At 35.1% G+C, this 16,619-nt stretch overlaps 1 protein-coding gene across 1 annotated transcript in view; it reads right to left on the minus strand.

Moving 5' to 3' along the window:
- The window catches only part of LOC147416034 (uncharacterized), a 213,934-nt gene that overhangs the window by 157,266 nt on the left and 40,049 nt on the right, over nt 1-16,619 (minus strand). Inside the window, 1 exon segment of the mRNA XM_086460459.1 lies at nt 7,876-8,053. Within this exon segment, the coding sequence (XP_086316585.1) occupies nt 7,876-8,053 (178 nt within the window).

The raw sequence follows: 16,619 nt of genomic DNA on the forward strand, positions 1-16,619 counted from the left end.
CCTTCCAACCTCAAACATACTGTGAGTCTGTGACAACTTTTAAAAAATTGTCCAAGACAAAATGTAAAATTTCTGTCTAATATTTGGCATTTCCTTTTTTTTAAATATATTTTTATTTTGTAATTTTTAATTTTAAAATCAAAAAGCAAGATATTTACATATTAAAAGAAATATTACATTTTGTTTTGCTGGGATATTTCATTCTGAAGACAGCACTGCACAAAGTTCCTACCCTTCTCCAACTTAGTTTTGGTTGAAACTATTCTCTGAACATAAATCAAAGATGCGAATATTGTTAATTACTTCAAAAATCCACGTCAGTAAAATTTGTTGAAATCATGTCTCACAGCTCTGGTGATACTGATGCAGGTTTCGAAATTCCCTGAAACTTTAAATAGGTAAGGAATCTTCACAGTCTTGAATGGAGTGTGCTACACAAATAAAAGGAATTATATTTGTTAAACAATTAAGTACTCTAGAACATTGCAATGGCTGTTCAAGTGAAGCAGTCCTTCCTTCTCCTTCTAGTCTCACTCGTCTCTTAAAATCCAGATTCCAGAGCTTAAATTTGTCATTACTTCAACTTACAAAGTAAAACAGCCTATCAATGCAGCCCCAAAAATAAGTTGCATGTCACTACTGCAAAATACTTCTTGTAAAACAACTTAAGAGATGTAGGAAACTGCATGACTTCATATGTTTGACATCATAGTTCTTAAAATCAAACTGATCTTAAGAAACCATGAACTGCCTCTTGAGGCATCACTTCCACTTGCTACAGAGGACCTTCCATAGTAAATTGATAGACATAAATGAGCTGGCCAACCATGCATTCCATACCATTCCATGTATGTATACATGCCCACACAATGTATTGACATCAGTTTGCTAAACACCTCTGGCAATCACTGAAAAAACAGGCATGCATCTATTAGCTCAGTAATATGTTTTAAATTAAACCAAATTCCAATTTCTCTTGAATTTTTTTCTTCTTTCAGGGACAAAAAATACTGAGGGATTAAATGTATGCCAGGAGCCCTGTACCAAGCATTTGGCAAATTTATGGGGTTTTCCATTCATTTTCCAGTGCTGCAGTCCCAGAGGTGCATGAAATGAGAAGAAACATTTGTTGTCGTTCCATGGAGAGTCTGCAATTTCATAACTCTTATTTAAGATACTTTCATTTAAAAAAATAAAAGACTTGCAACCATGCTTACACTATTTCCTCACAGTGACAGGCATCCAGAATTTGAACCCATGTTTAATGCAGAACATTCCTTCATTAAAAAGACCTAGATGAATCACAACGATTTTCTTTTTTTCATTCACCTTTCTTTTGCACTGTAGTCATTATTTTAACAGTGGACTAGGTAAGTCTAAGGACAGAGCACTGAATAATATCAGCAGCTGCAGAGGTAATACAAATTTTTTTTTTTTTCAAAAGTCACGAAAAAGTGGATTCTTTTTGCAGTATTGTCCAAAAATATTTTCCAATAATTTTCCACACTGTGGTTGTTTGCTAAATGTACTATTATGCCACCAACTTCAAAGCTTAAACTTGATCTACCAAAGACCTGAGTACAAAACAGGACAATAGAGAGAAAAAAAAAATGGCAAAAAAAAAAAAAAGAAACATCTAACATTACTAGTTTCCATATTCCGTTCCAGTTCCAATATAGGATTGTTCTGTTAACTGTATTCTCTAATAGTCTGGTCAGCCTACCATTAAATTATTCAAATAAAGATGACGGACCTGATTCTCAGATGGCATATATCAGTATAGTTTCATTGATTTAAATAGGGATGTACCAATCCACATCTCCTGTGAATCATGCCCATCATTTCAATCAGAATGATTATATGATTAGTTTCCTAGTATATTAGCATAAATTGGTAATAACTAATGAGTGCTCATAATTCTCTGTCTTTTTGTAAAGCCCTTTTCAAGCACAGGAGCATTCACCTGATAGAAAAGTGAATACCTAAGCTGTTGTCACATATGCAACTGAATAGTGTTACATAGCACAGCCAAAACCATGGAAAAGATGTACAGTCCTTCTGAATCTACAACTTGCAATGCTCAAGAAATTGAAGAGAAATTTTAGCTGACATTAGAAGAACAGATGCTGCTATTTTACAGTAGTACCAAATAATAATATTGCAATAAATGGCCTAAGAGGGTTTTAATTTTATGCCATAGAAAGAATAGTATGCCTTTCTTTGAAAGAAAACATCACTCCAGAAGGCGAATATTTGAGAAAAAAATATCAGCTTTTAACAAAAATAGGATAAATTAGCAACTGCTGTATTAAAGAAAACATCAGATATAACATCACATATATAAAGAAATGAAAAACAGTGAAAACTCTTACTGTTGTCTGCCTTGTTAAAAATCTGGATGGTATTTTCAAATCGTCACATATTCACTGGCTGTGTTAACAAACTCAGCGCCACCTAAGGTGTGCCTTTCCCCAGCCGTGACTACTTTCAGGCTTCAATGTGAGGCAGGGATTTTTCCCCTCTCTGCCACGAGAGGAACACTTTCTGGACACTTCAGTAGCTTCACAGGATGGCAAAGAGAAGAGCAACAAAAGTATCTTTCAGGATTCCAGAAACCTCTCTCTTCTAAAAAACATCCCATATTTTCTACCAGTCCAAGGCAAAGGAATTAACTGATAATCAAACCCCGTAACATACTCCCTTTTTTTTTCCCATTTAAAAGGCTTGGTGTATCACTTCGTCTTTTGTAACAACGTACTGCAGAGGGAGAAAATCAATTTTAAAATAGTAATTTAAATGTAAGATTTTTTTTTCAGATAAATAAAAGCGGTAGAATAGAAAAAAAAAAAATCACACAGGGACAAATGCTCTTTACTTACTTACACCATACATTATACTTATACTTTACCTACTTTACCATAACTTACTCTGCAGCAAATATAATACAGTAAAGATGTGCTGTAAACCTTGAGAGGGAAATAATTGATTCAAAATACTTTCCCATAGAGTGAGGCGATGTAAGTTAACAGACATTCTTGGACAGGATCTATTAAGCCCATGTCCAGCTCAGCAAGAGGCATTTCAATAGCTTCCTTAGATTTTGTGTACTTCAACTTTTAAAGGTACAGTAATATTGAAGGGATTGATCATAAAATACGAGTAATAAATACATTCAGAAACACAAAGTTATATCTGCATTGCTTACAGCTTGCAAAATACCCAAAGAAGCTTAATGAAGAAAATACAGACTTTGGGAAACAGAAAAGATCATGAAATCAGTAAAAACTTCTCTGGACTGAAAAAGAAAATTTAAAAAGAGGAGAATGGAAGAGAGAATGAAAGAGAAAGGGTAAGAAAAAAGAACAGAGAGAAAGAAAACATGAGGGAGAGAGAGAGAGAGAGTGTATAAAACTAACCTTACTCATCCTTACTCATAGTCAAAATGTGATTCAGCAATCTTGTTTTCATTCCCAGAAAGTATTAAATCCATTTTTATTAAAAGTGGGGTTTGCTGCCCAGCTTGACTTTACCTTCTAAATATATACATATATACAGACATACAATCAATTTTTGACTCCTGATCAGAATAATTGATTTCAAATCCTTATTTCATTTTTTTAAACCCAAGATCTGTTTGGAGTTTCTATACAAATTTAGAAATATCAAGACCTTGAACTTCACTGCAGGTGTTCCCAGTGCACATTATCAAGAACAAATTCTTAGCTGTAACTCTCAAACACCATGTACCTTTTATATAATATTTTTCAGAGTTTTGCTGATGAAAAATAAATACCCAACAAAGCTAGGCAACTTTGTTGTAAATTAGATTTGTAACATACCTGTATTTATACACTTCGATAAGTACGTATTGGGGGGGGGTGTCCAAGCATATACATATATTATACTTATATGTATACATATATATACGTGTATGCATTAATGAAAATCTTCAAAAGTGATTCAGCAATTAAACAGTGGGTTTTTTAGCAGTTAATGCATCAGTAATATAATTGTCAGTAAATCTGATTTTCACCACTACCCAGCTTTCCTAGTTTCACTTTGAGATTCAAATTCACAATTATGCAGAATGTTTACTAATCCAAATGAAAAAATAAAAAATAAAATCCACACATAGAAAAATTAGATATGTTTCTTTTTGCAAATCCATTGAAATGTGGTGCTCACTTTAAAATCTCAGCTAAGAGAGCTGTCAATTAAAACTATTTGTGCAAAAGAGCCTTGCTTCTTTAAATGAATGGAGCATAAACTGATTTTAGGCATAGCTTCCCCAGTGTTTCTTCATGATTTTATATCTGCTACACAGGAGGAGATACAAGGATACAAGAAATCCCACTTTGGAAGACTGGAAGACTGAGATCAAATCCACAATTTTTCACTCTGTTTTCCTACGAGTGTCTCACACAGTTTAAGTAGTCGTGGTATTTGCTACTTGGATACATTTACATAGAAACATTTCTTCTTCTACGCTCCCCTGAGAGTCAATGGAAGTTTTTCTGTTGACTTCAGTGAGGTAAGGATGAGGCATTATACAGCCAAAAAAGGGCATTGCTCTTGATGACCCACAGTTGGTGTGCACACACTCCTTTTTCAAGTTTTACTCTTTTACCACCTCCTTCCCCCTGAGTCTAGAGAAATGCAATAAAGTCTGTATCTTCTCTACAACCTCTGTCTTAAATAGTGGGGAAGGAAACAAGAGAATGAAACTGAAGTGGCTGCCACTATATCCTCTGTTCCTGCCACCTAGCAGTATAATAAAATGTCCTTTTTACAGTATAGAGGCAAGACTCGTGCGCAGTCTACATTACAATAGTGATAAAAATAAAGGAATTGAGCTGACTCAAAATACAACTGTGTGAAAGAATCTAACATACATTTGATTCTAAAGCATACCTCTGATACATAAATATATTTACCATCTGCTCTCTTCTCTAATCCTTACTGAGTGCAACACTATCACCTAGAAATGTAAAACCTAGAAGCAAAGTAAGCATTTCTTTGCAGAATATGTTAGTTAGGTTAGAACTGATCACAATCTCCTACATGCTGGGGAAATAGCCACAGTATTTAATGAGTCTTTTAATTACAGAAACTTTAAGTCAGTGGTTTTAAGTTTAAGAGAAAGCGTAACAGTAAGTTTTAAAAGAACTCTTCACCTACATTGTTTCTATCGGTAAGTTAGCTGGTACAGAATGTGAAATGAAATAGTATTGCAACGTCAAGATCTAACATTTTGGATTTTATACACCAAATGTCATTCAAGAATTACACTTTGAAGTGCATTCTAAGTGTGATACCTAACCGGCAGCCTTCTTCCTAGTTACAATTTTCCTACTTTGTTGCCAAGCATCTGAATACTAATAAGTAACGACATTTAATGAGAGGACGCACTCCAAAGTAACACGCTTAACTCACTGTCTTTATTCACTGTATCATAGTAAAAATGTACACTTATGCCAAAGGGAAGTAATGCCTTTAAACTGCAACTCTAAATTGCAACTAACATGCTGAAGCAAGGATGCCACAGTTACACATAATTACCATTTCTACAGGAGTCTGTTTCCTGTGGTGACAGTAGCATATTTAAAAGATAGCATTTTCAGTCTTTGATGTCACTTTCCTCATACAAAACTGTTTTTTCGCTGAGGCCCATTCAGTAGCCCAGCCTTATCCAGGGAAGCACTTAAGCATATGCCTAGATACCATTTATTTCAAAGGAACTTAGGCACATGATTATGATTTTTTTTTTTTTTTTTCTGATAAAGGACTGAAATTTAGTATGTCTCAAATGCTTTGTCATATGGGAACCTAAAATAGGAGAATAACTCCTAACTAACTGCAATACTACTAATACTCCTGACTACCCAGGAATTTTAGTGACAACAAGCTTTATCATGTTTTACAGTTTTATTTTTCCAAATAACGTTTTAGTATCATCTTGTCTTCTCACATAGCACATGTTGTAAGCTTATTACAGGCCAACAAAAAGTTTTAAAAAATATTAAGCTTAATCATATTTGAATCTTTAATACTTTACCAGTGCTCCTCACGGCTTAAAGACCATAAGCTTTAAATACCACAGAAGCTTTTTTTTTTCATATTTGAAATGAGAATGCTGAGAAAGGTATCTGCTGCTTATACAACAGGTTGTAAACCAGAAATTCACAGAGAAGCTAGGAGAAAAACTGTTCCTATGCCTCCCACATTTCTCTTCCCATCTTTTTCTTATTCATAATCACTGTAATAAAAAAGGTGTTTTCCTGGATAAATATTACAGGACAAAGAATGCAGTGTGATTGGTTCTGTTATACTACCAAATTTTTTTCCAGCAACCTAGTTATAAATAGCGCTCAGATTGTATAGCAACAAAAACTGTCACCTGTTCCCCTCATACAAAATACTTCTGTGCTACTCAAAACCTGGGGAAACCCTTTTTAGCAACCCTATCATTGAAGTGACCCTTTATAGAAATGCTTACTGTCTAATAACTCAGTGCTGTTTGTTGGGTTTCTTTAATTAACGTCCTCATTATTAATAACAGTCTGTGGTGGTTTTAATACTTATACACTAAGGGTGCCACATTGAGAAGGCTGTGTCACCATCATACCTCTAACAGAAAAGTGGGTGCAGTTTTCCTCGGGGTCCTTCAGTGATTTTCATGACTATGGTAGACCATAGTGGCTGCTGAGGTACATATAATGCACTGCCTCTTCTTCATAAGCTCATTATACTTTCTTTCTTAGGATAATTTCTTACAGCTAGAGCACAGAATTGAAAATTTAGAAGTGTATTTTCCATTCCTCACTGGACTACAGGTTTCCTGTGTGGATCTTGAACAAATTGTTTTACTTACTCTACCTCTGCTTTTCGCATCTGAAAAGTAGAGATAAAAGCAACAGGAGCACTTCAAGGCTTAATTCATTAAAATTGGCAAAGAACTTCCAGGTCAATGAATGGAGGCTGCTGCCGATTAACATATTAAAAGTTTTAATAATTTATTTCTGATCTGGTTTAACTGATGCAAGATTTTTCTAAACTAGAAGCAACAGGAAAATTAACAGTCTCACTCGTATACATGCCCAGTTTTATAGACTAGTAACTCTAACTGAGAGATATTAATGTGTTTCCTCTACAGGAACAACCTTCTTCTGATGGAAAGTTAAAATAAAGCTAAATGCAATATAAATACATACTTCATGTTTATACACACATACATTGTACACCTAGAGAAAATATGTGCATCGAGATGCTAGTCCAAAGAAAAATATTTTTCCTTGATTGTGTTACAAGGCCATAATTCCTCAAGCTCAATGATACATGTTGTAGAAATGCTCTGAAATAAAATGCCTTTAATTAACTAATACATTATTTTATATAAGATCCTCTGTTTAATATATGTCTTCATATTAATGCACTGTGGTTAAAGGAAAATAGAATAGTTAGCAGTGGAAGAAGAGACATATTTGTATTTTGAAAAATAATAAAATCTGTTTTATTCCAATCGCATTTTTCCTCAGGATTTTTTCCTTTTAAAAATAAAAATTCCATTTTCCTGTCTGAATTCAAAATGATTGACTGGAGCACAATATTAAGTAATAAATAAAACAGTCCCAGTGCCTGAAAGACTCCTGAATAAAGAGAAAATTATTTTTGGATTTTCCTTCTGATCAGATATGAAATATTCTGAAACGCCACCTCTATAATTTGATAAAAAGCTTGATATCCCCAAATGAAAATAGGATTCAGCACTTTCATTTTTCTGTCTCTAAAGGAACCTCTAGGTAAACTGATTTTAAAAAAATGAAAATCTCAAGCATAAAGGTGGGAGTAATGAAGCAAGTTTAAATATGCGCTGACCTTTGAAATGAACTGCATTCCATGTTGTTTGGCCAAGAAGCTGGCGGTGTTGCTGTCTCCATCAATTTCCACAGCATAAAAGATGTGGGTTTTGGAGCTGCCCTGCTCTCTGGTGGATGTTGATAGGCATCGCCGCAAATACACCAGTGCTGATAGTAACAGCCATATGTTCATTGCTCTGAAATATTAAAAAGAAATCCACAAGGGATAAAAGTGTAAGCATCTTCTTTTGCTGCAGTTGTTTACCGTAAGAATTTACTCAGAGGTGGCTGTACTTTATTTTCCCCTTCTTTGGTTAAAAAATAAAATCCTCCTATCTTTTATTTAGTAGCAATATTACACTAAAAAGAAGGCGGCAAAATAAAACATATGATTTTTGGAAGCTAAGAGTATTATGCTGTTTGACAGTATGTAAAAGCAAAGCAATATTATATTACATGATTTTATTCATACAAATTCAAAAATAAAAATGTACACTATTTTGCAGCTTTAGTTATGTAATTATTGCCTTTTCCCAATTCTGTTTTATTATCTATAAGTTTCACTTTTTATTCAGTGACTTGCTAATGAAATCACTGACCTGACAGTCAAATGGTATTCTCTGAAAAATTTCAGTGTTCGATATCAAAATGGAAGATTGTGACTTGAATGTATAGCAATTTTAATAACAACCACTAAACTAAATATTTGCATATCTGTCCTAAGTCCTTCTGTAGTATTTTTAATCAAATATCAGTTTAAAAGAGAGTCTTATAATCTAATCGTATATTGCCTAGAAAAATGAACGACAGAAAGGTGACAAGGTCAAGATTGTACATGTAGGAATTACTACAGGTATCTTAATTAGGCAATACTCATACCTGGCTGAAAATTGATTCTGTGCATGCTAACTCTTAGGCACTAGATCCTGACTTTAAAAATATGACAGTAGCAAGTAATAAAATCATCCTGAGTGCTATCCTGGTGTTTCATTTGTGAAGAAACCACATAGGTATCTTTTAAGTAGATGGGCTATTAGGTGCAAAGAGTGGTAGAAATCCAACTAACTTTTCCACCTACATTATGTGCCTGGTAATATCTGTACAATAACAGAATTTAAAAATTATTTTTTTAACAGAGGGGCAATGTAGTTTTGCATATTATAGGTGGTCGCATTCATTTATATGCTTGCAATGTTTGCAGCAATTATTATTCAAATGGACTTTTAAAACATCAGTTAGATATAAATTATCAGTGGGACCATACAAATATGTAGAAATAAACCATTGTATCAATCCAATCTTTGAAGATATACATCTGTCTTTCCTAAGCCATGTCTTTCAATTGCATCCTTCTTGGAAGTCCAAGAATTAACGCAAAGCAGCCAGTGACTGAATTCCACCCCCATACTCAGCAGTAGCTCTTTTTAATATTAGTTGCAAATTAAGGTGCAACAGAAAAAACCCATTTATCTCGTATCTTGCAGTCTATGATAATATAAACCTTCAATCTTTAATAAACACTGCCAGACTGAAAAAATACACTTAAAGTATCTGCGCAGTTAAAGATAAAAATCAGATCTTGAATGAGATCCTACCAGCTAGATACTTCTGAAAAGGCCTAGCTAAGCCTATCATAGGGAATCCCTACTAATTACGTTAGATTGTTTCTGGATGCTGATTGATTGCTACCTGAAGCATAGACAGAGCCTCACAGAGGTGGGGGATTTTTTTTAGCCAAACATATACAGTCCAAATTTCTAAATTTCTCTTCAAATCTTAGTTAAATATGTAGTAGGGACACTATCGGTTTTCCACATGGTGTTTTTCGGAACACCAAGGACTGAGGTAGTGGTAACTGCAATTTATTTCTGTTGTCTAGCTAAGCAATCAAATTACAGCCCTATGAAATGAAGCCCCGCAATCAACAAAAAGGAAGCCATGAAGATTATGGTTGATTAAGTTTCAGCGCCTACCTGTAAGAACATGAAAATTTCATCAAATATTGTCCAGGACAATGCATAAGGCTAAAGGTATTTGGCTTGGTTTTCTTCTGCTAATGCAGGTCGACTTTGTATGGGCTATTTACTTATATGGTGATTGAGTCTGGTAAAAAAAAAAAAAGGCATTTCAGCTCAGTCTGCCATAAACATGATTCAGAGTGGATTTCAACCAAGGTCTCTTTCTATCAATTCTGACGCAGTCTAGAGCCACTCTGATCTCCACAACCAGCTTAGGGCAATGCAGTTGGTCTATATTTAGGGCAAGCCAAAGGCTGAGGCGTGTAGAGTGTACAGAGGTACTGGGGCTGCAGAGTGGCTCCATTCAGGTGAGGTCAAATTTGCCAAACCTATCAGCTTGAAAAAAAGAGTAAGTTCTGCAGATCTCTACCTTAGTACTAGTTTGATTTGAAAAGCAGTAAAGGGAATGTCAAGGAATATAGTATCAGAGTAGAGAAATAGCTCTGAAACACTTTTACCAATACCACAGTGGTGTTAGTCCCACACTGAAAAATATGGTGCTCTACCTTTATGTCTCTCTGCAAGGGGATGAACCTCTATTTTTCTTTTTCTAAAAGAATGCTCTTATGATCTAGGGAATTCTAGGTAGACTGATTTTGATCTTTTGTTCTGGAAATGTTTTATTCTGTATGAATTATACAGGGCGGGTCTACATTACCAATTTGTGGTTTTTTTTCTAAAGCCTCTCTACATTTTTTGACTGCAAATCAATTTTCTAGGGAAAAAAATAAATAAAATACAGAAAAAAATTCTACAGACAACACAATGCAAATATGTCTGAGAGGCATTTCTTATATAATAGTGGCTTATGCTAACTGTTACCAGAACTAGAAAACAAAATGCTGGGAGATTAAATGGGAAAAAATATAAAAAGCAATAACCACTAAAAGCCTCTGCTATTTATATATACATTAGGAAATTTCAACCACCAATACAAAATTAGCCATATGTGACACCAAGATGATACTTAGGAAAAAGTATCAAGAGAAACTTGATTGACAAACTGGAGGATAAAATCGCTACAATTAGTAAAATTCTAGATGGCGTTTCTGAAAACAGATGGTAATCCTGCAAATATATATTTTCACATAAGAGTTATATATTTAAAAAAATCCTTTTCCACAAAAATACCAATTGACTGGATTCTTGCTCTCCAAGAAATTACAAATCCATCCTAGAAAGTGGAGTTGGTAAACCCACTCAAACACACCTTCAAAGGAAAGCCAACAATGTAAATAATTTTTCATAGGTACAAGTAATAATTGGACCTCACAATCACAATGCTGAAGCAAACCAATACAGGTGTAGTTTCACCCCAATTATTAGCTCCTAAAAACAAAGTGGGTGGGGAAAAAACATTATTTTACCTTTACAAAAATTCTATCTACTTCTTTGTGGAAACCTTTGGGTCTCACCCATAATGTGGAATAGGGACTTAAATTCAGCATGAGATTAAAATTTACCCAGACTTGGACAAAATAATAAGGCTTTGAAAACTGCAGTCGCAACAAGGTCAGGAGAACAGATAACAGTTGAAAACTGAAATAATGAAATATTCCACCTGCACAAAGTAATACCCATCCCAAGACTGATCCTATATTTCTCCCATAATAAAGTTTTTCCCTATGTTCCAATCCATATATTGGGAGAACAAAGAGACTGTCTCACCTATACTCCCCAAAGGCAGCACTAACGTAAATTGGACAGAGGAGGATCTGTGTGGCAGTAGAATGGGAGAATGGACAGCAAGAGGCTGCTGTTGGGTGTGAGAGAAACCAGTGATTTGTGACAGAGGCCTTGGATTGACTGTTTAGGAGGATTAGGACTGAGAACTGAGTGCCAGGGCAGTGGGACTATTGCTTGAAAGCAAAAGAGGGTACAAAAGAACCACAATACCAGGGACTGAGTGAGAGACTGAAAAGAAGAAATTATTTGCATACGTGGACTCACTGAGACCTCAGTTAATATTAAGTTATTAGTTAGTTCAAGTGACTTAAAGTATAATTGGCTAAACAGAACTAGAAAAAAAGTCAGGAATGACAGTGACTCTGGAAAGGTCCAACATTAGATGAAGAGATATGAGTTATTTAGGGAGGGAGAGATTAGAGGAGGGGAGAACTGAAAGAAACGCAAGAGTGCTGAGGAACAGCTGATTGCAGAGAAACAAATGCAGCAATGAACCACCAGCGCATAACCAAGATTATCTGGGCAGAGAGACCTGGAGATATTAGCTCTGAAAGAGGAAAGGAAGAGGAAGAACAAGTAAGAAGGAAAACTTATCCAGGCTGTAAAGAACAAACCAGAAGAATCTATAACCTTCAGACTAGCTCTTCTCCACAGCCTGGTGGTACCAAATCCTAACTTCCAAATCTTGCTGTTCCACTGAAACTGGAAAACACAAAGGAACCATGTGTCTTAATTCCACCTACTGAGCTACAGCAATAGTTAAAGCCTAGTACTTTGAAGAGTGTGTGTTCCTTCAAACAGCAATGTTCTCTACTGTGGATGTAAGGATTCCAAGCCCATTTATGCCTCCATAAGGATATTAGCAAGTTGCCAAAGCATGACATTTCTAATCACCCCACTAAGAAAACCCCAAGCATGAGTTTATCATACAGCATATTACATTAATAAAATTTTGCTAAATCCAACAATAAAAAAATCCAAATTAAGACTATTCGTGTAAATTGTAAATAGAGGGTGAAAGGTATTTTTAGGGGCTAGGAAGAAGGGCAGTTAAAGGCTTGAAAGTAGTCAGGACTCACAACTTATAATAATAAACTCACATATGTTTGATTGCATGCAACACTTCAGTATCTGCCTTTATTCAACTTTCACAGTAAATATCATATATCCTAAAGTGGGCTCTTGAGGGCTAGTAACTAGTGACATCTATGATTAATGTTATATGAGGGGAATGATCTTAATACAGGTCAGAGCTTTAACCTGTCCTAATCTTGTGCTTCTTCAACAATGAATTTTGAAGAAAATGCTTTGGTTTCAACAGTAAAGATTAAACTTTACTTATGTACACTGGAAAGCAATTTAATTTCCAAACAGAGGATTTCACCTAACCTATCAAGACAGAAGATTCATAATTTTATTAAATTCTACCATAGGGAGAGAAAGGACATACTTAAGTTTTTCCTCTTGGTGTGAAAAATAGTCGTATTGTGCAACTGGAAATCCACAAAATTAATGAAAACCTAAAAATTGTCTGAACCACACATATGCAAGAACAACATAAGCTTATTTTTAACAATGTGTGATATAATTAAGATCAAATAAAAATATAATTTAAATACACAATATCAACTAAACACACAATTTATTGTAGCCACCTGTATCTAGATAGTCAGTAGCTACTACAAAATGTAATGTTGTCAGGTTTTGTTCTTTTTTTAAATGCAAGCTGGAGTTATGCCACAATGTACCACAAATTCCATACTTGTTCTGTTAATTGAACCTAATTATAAAAAAACAACCAACCAAAACTCAACAATAGAACAAAAAAACTCTACCGTTATTTCGGTTTTAGGCTAGGAGTACAAGATACTACCATATAACATAAAAATATACACAGTTTCTGTATAAATTAAAAGGGTAGAGGATTGATACTGGATTTGTAACAGGTCTTTACTCAGTAGTCCAACCAGGACCAATGCTATGGCAAAAGCACTTCTATCATTAAGTGCTTGTCACAACAGAGTATCTTGAAATAATGTTGAATCTTTTCTACAGGGGCAGTAGCAGGTAAGTATCATGTTTTACAATTACTAGTCTTAAGAGTGTTCTGGGTTTGTTACATCAGAGATTTAAATTTAAATTTAAAGATGAATAATAAATCCTACAACAAATTTGTAGCTTCCTGAAGTTATTACACAATGCACATCTATCTTTCCGAATTGTAATTTTGCTAGGTAGGCCCATACACACCAAAAAAAGACTATATTGGCGTTTACAGTCACAAACCGAAAAATGGCCAGATGCCAACCTACATTTCTTAAGGTGATTGAAGCTAAATATGGTGCAAGCACATGTAATAGTCAAAAACAGTGATTACCACCAAAAATATTTCCAAAAATTTTGAAAAAAGAATAATTAGATGTGAAGCAGTAGTAAATTTCCACTGTTTTATAAAACAACAAAATCTAACTAGAAAAAAAAAAAAAGAGAAGAAACATGGAGGGTGGTACTTCATTTAAATTACAAGAATTGGCTTTCTTCTTGTATCATTTTCCACTGAGAAAAAATTAACCCCTTTAATTGTAGTGAGATATTCTTTAGTTTTTGAGGAAACACTGCAAAACAGCTGAACTATATGCACCACTTTCTGAATCATGAGCAGTTTTCTTACAGGCTTTGTATCATATGCTGACCAAGCCCAGTTTTGCTCCAATTTATGAAATGTGACAAGACCGCAGTTAAAGTTGATCTATGCCGCAGGCTATTCATGTTGTCTCTTCAGATGGTATGTCATAATGCCATGAGTCCAGATACTGTACCTTCTTTGTTTTGTTTCATTTATTTTACCGAGGTTTTATAACACGAGAGACAGAGGCAAGATCCGAATTTATGGCATTGTTTCTCCCAGCTAAGAATAAGCACCAAACCATGAGGGTGTATTCAGAAGCATCTCCTGTGATGTCTTAGACCTGCAGAGACAGTGTGTGCTGTTGATTTTGCTTTTTTCACTGAAGAATCATTGAAGTGACGAGTATGTAATACTGCACCCATAATTTTATTGCATTTTTTCTGAGCAATATTTTTTTGTTTTTAAAATGCATTGGTACTGGCAATCACTTTTTAAAGGATTACCTTAGCTTTTCAGCATTATCCAGCTTTATCAAAGTGCTATCAACTACTAGAAATTGAATAAGAGTTCAGTTACTGATACAGCTTGAAGTTTACCACACTTTCAGAGGACATCACTGAGTGCCAAGAAACGTCAGAAAGTGTTTAAACTTGAAAACAGGGACATTTATGATCGAGGTGCGTTTTGTTCTTTTAGTTTCTACCATTTGTGCTGGAAAATAAGAAACAGGACAATTACACACCACACCTCAGCCAGATCTACCTCAAAATGTTTTACAAACCACATGAGAATAATAAATAGAAAATATTAAAAATACAAAACCACAGCTACCTAGGGAGTTTGGACTGTCCAAACTGTTTATTAAAAGACTGAACTACTACTGGGATGGAAAGTGAGGAATTAATTCTGTCTAATCAGCACGTTAATGTGAATTAAGTGGTACTACTCTAGTCATGCGTTCTAAGAGTATAAATATGTACAGTTTATAAGAAGTGTTACTATTTTCTATTAGGCTAAATGAAATGTTTGAGGGGAAAATGACAAGCTTTCAGGCATGCAAGACTTTGCTCCAGTCTGAAGGAGGATTAGCAATCTTCAGAACTAAATAAAAGTTGAGGCCAATTGCTCTGATTTTAATCAAACTTGCCAATTCAGTTAACTAAAAGATAAGTTAGTTCATAAATATGGGGCACAGAAATATTAGGAAGGGAAAGACAATACATTTGTTTGCTCCTATGGGACAGTGAGAGAGAGCGAGCAAGAGAGACACAAGTAATTTATTGTCTATGCAGGATGGAAAGGTTATCCTGGAGTGGCAAAAAATATAATGTGCCATAAAACCAATGTCTCTATTGAGTCCATGGTTTTTAGTGCCCAGTAGAGTTATGAATTTTACTTCCAGAATTATCTTTCGAAGGTATTTTGTATGTTTCCCTTGAGCAGCAGGGCTGAGAGGTTAGAGATGAAGTAGCTGTTCCGGATTAAAGCAAATGCGACATAGCTATGCAAGCCGGAATTAAAAATTCAATAAGGCTCATACAGCTATCCTACTTCAAGGTACTCTTTAATTGCCAAGAGTTTTCACTTGCAGAAACAAAACTAATGCAAAGCCCCTGCTTAAGCCATTTTCAGCTGTTAGAATAGTGTGAAATAACCTTAAACCAGTTCTAAATGACAGCTGGAAATTATTTAATTATGATGGTGATAGGGCCATTATAGAAAGTGGAGAACTTATGCCTGGTATTAAGCACTTGCTTCTCTCTGTTCTGATAAAATTGACTGAAAACACAGAAAAAGTCTTGAGACAATCTTTTACCCAGCAGAACTTCAATGAACTCCTCAGCTTGTTCTAAAGGACTTCCAGAATCATATTAACCTCAGGGCCAGGAAAGATGAGGAATGGCTCAAAACTCTTCACAGAACAGTAGGGGTTGGAAGGGACCCCTGGAGATCATCTGGTCCAACCCACCTGCTAAAGCAGGGTCACCTACAGCAGGTTGCATAGGACTGCATCCAGGTAGGTTTTGAATGTCTCCAGCGAAGGAGACTCCACAACCTCTCTGGGCAGTCTGTTCCAGTGCTCTACCACCCTCAAAGTACAGAATTTTTTCCTTATGTTAAGCCTCTTGGCCCAGGGAAACATTTTTCCAGTGTATGCAGAGGCATAACCACTGCAAACATGTTGAAACAATAGTTTGAAGGTTTCAGGATTTCTTTGCTGAAGCACTACAAACACTGGTTGTGCTCAGGAAGCATTCCAAGCTGAAGTCTTACAAGACATCTTTTAGGTTTTTTTAGAGAGTAAATTCCAGCTGCCAAACTGTATCTCAGACATGATATACTGTAGAGGTTTAACAACTTGCTGGGTGGTCATCCCACACTTAAAATTGCCCAAATTATGCTATCACTCAATGAATGATAGAATAGATA

This window comes from Leptosomus discolor, chromosome 2, assembly GCF_034619465.1.
Source record: "Leptosomus discolor isolate bLepDis1 chromosome 2, bLepDis1.hap2, whole genome shotgun sequence".
NCBI classification, from domain to species: domain Eukaryota; kingdom Metazoa; phylum Chordata; class Aves; order Leptosomiformes; family Leptosomidae; genus Leptosomus; species Leptosomus discolor.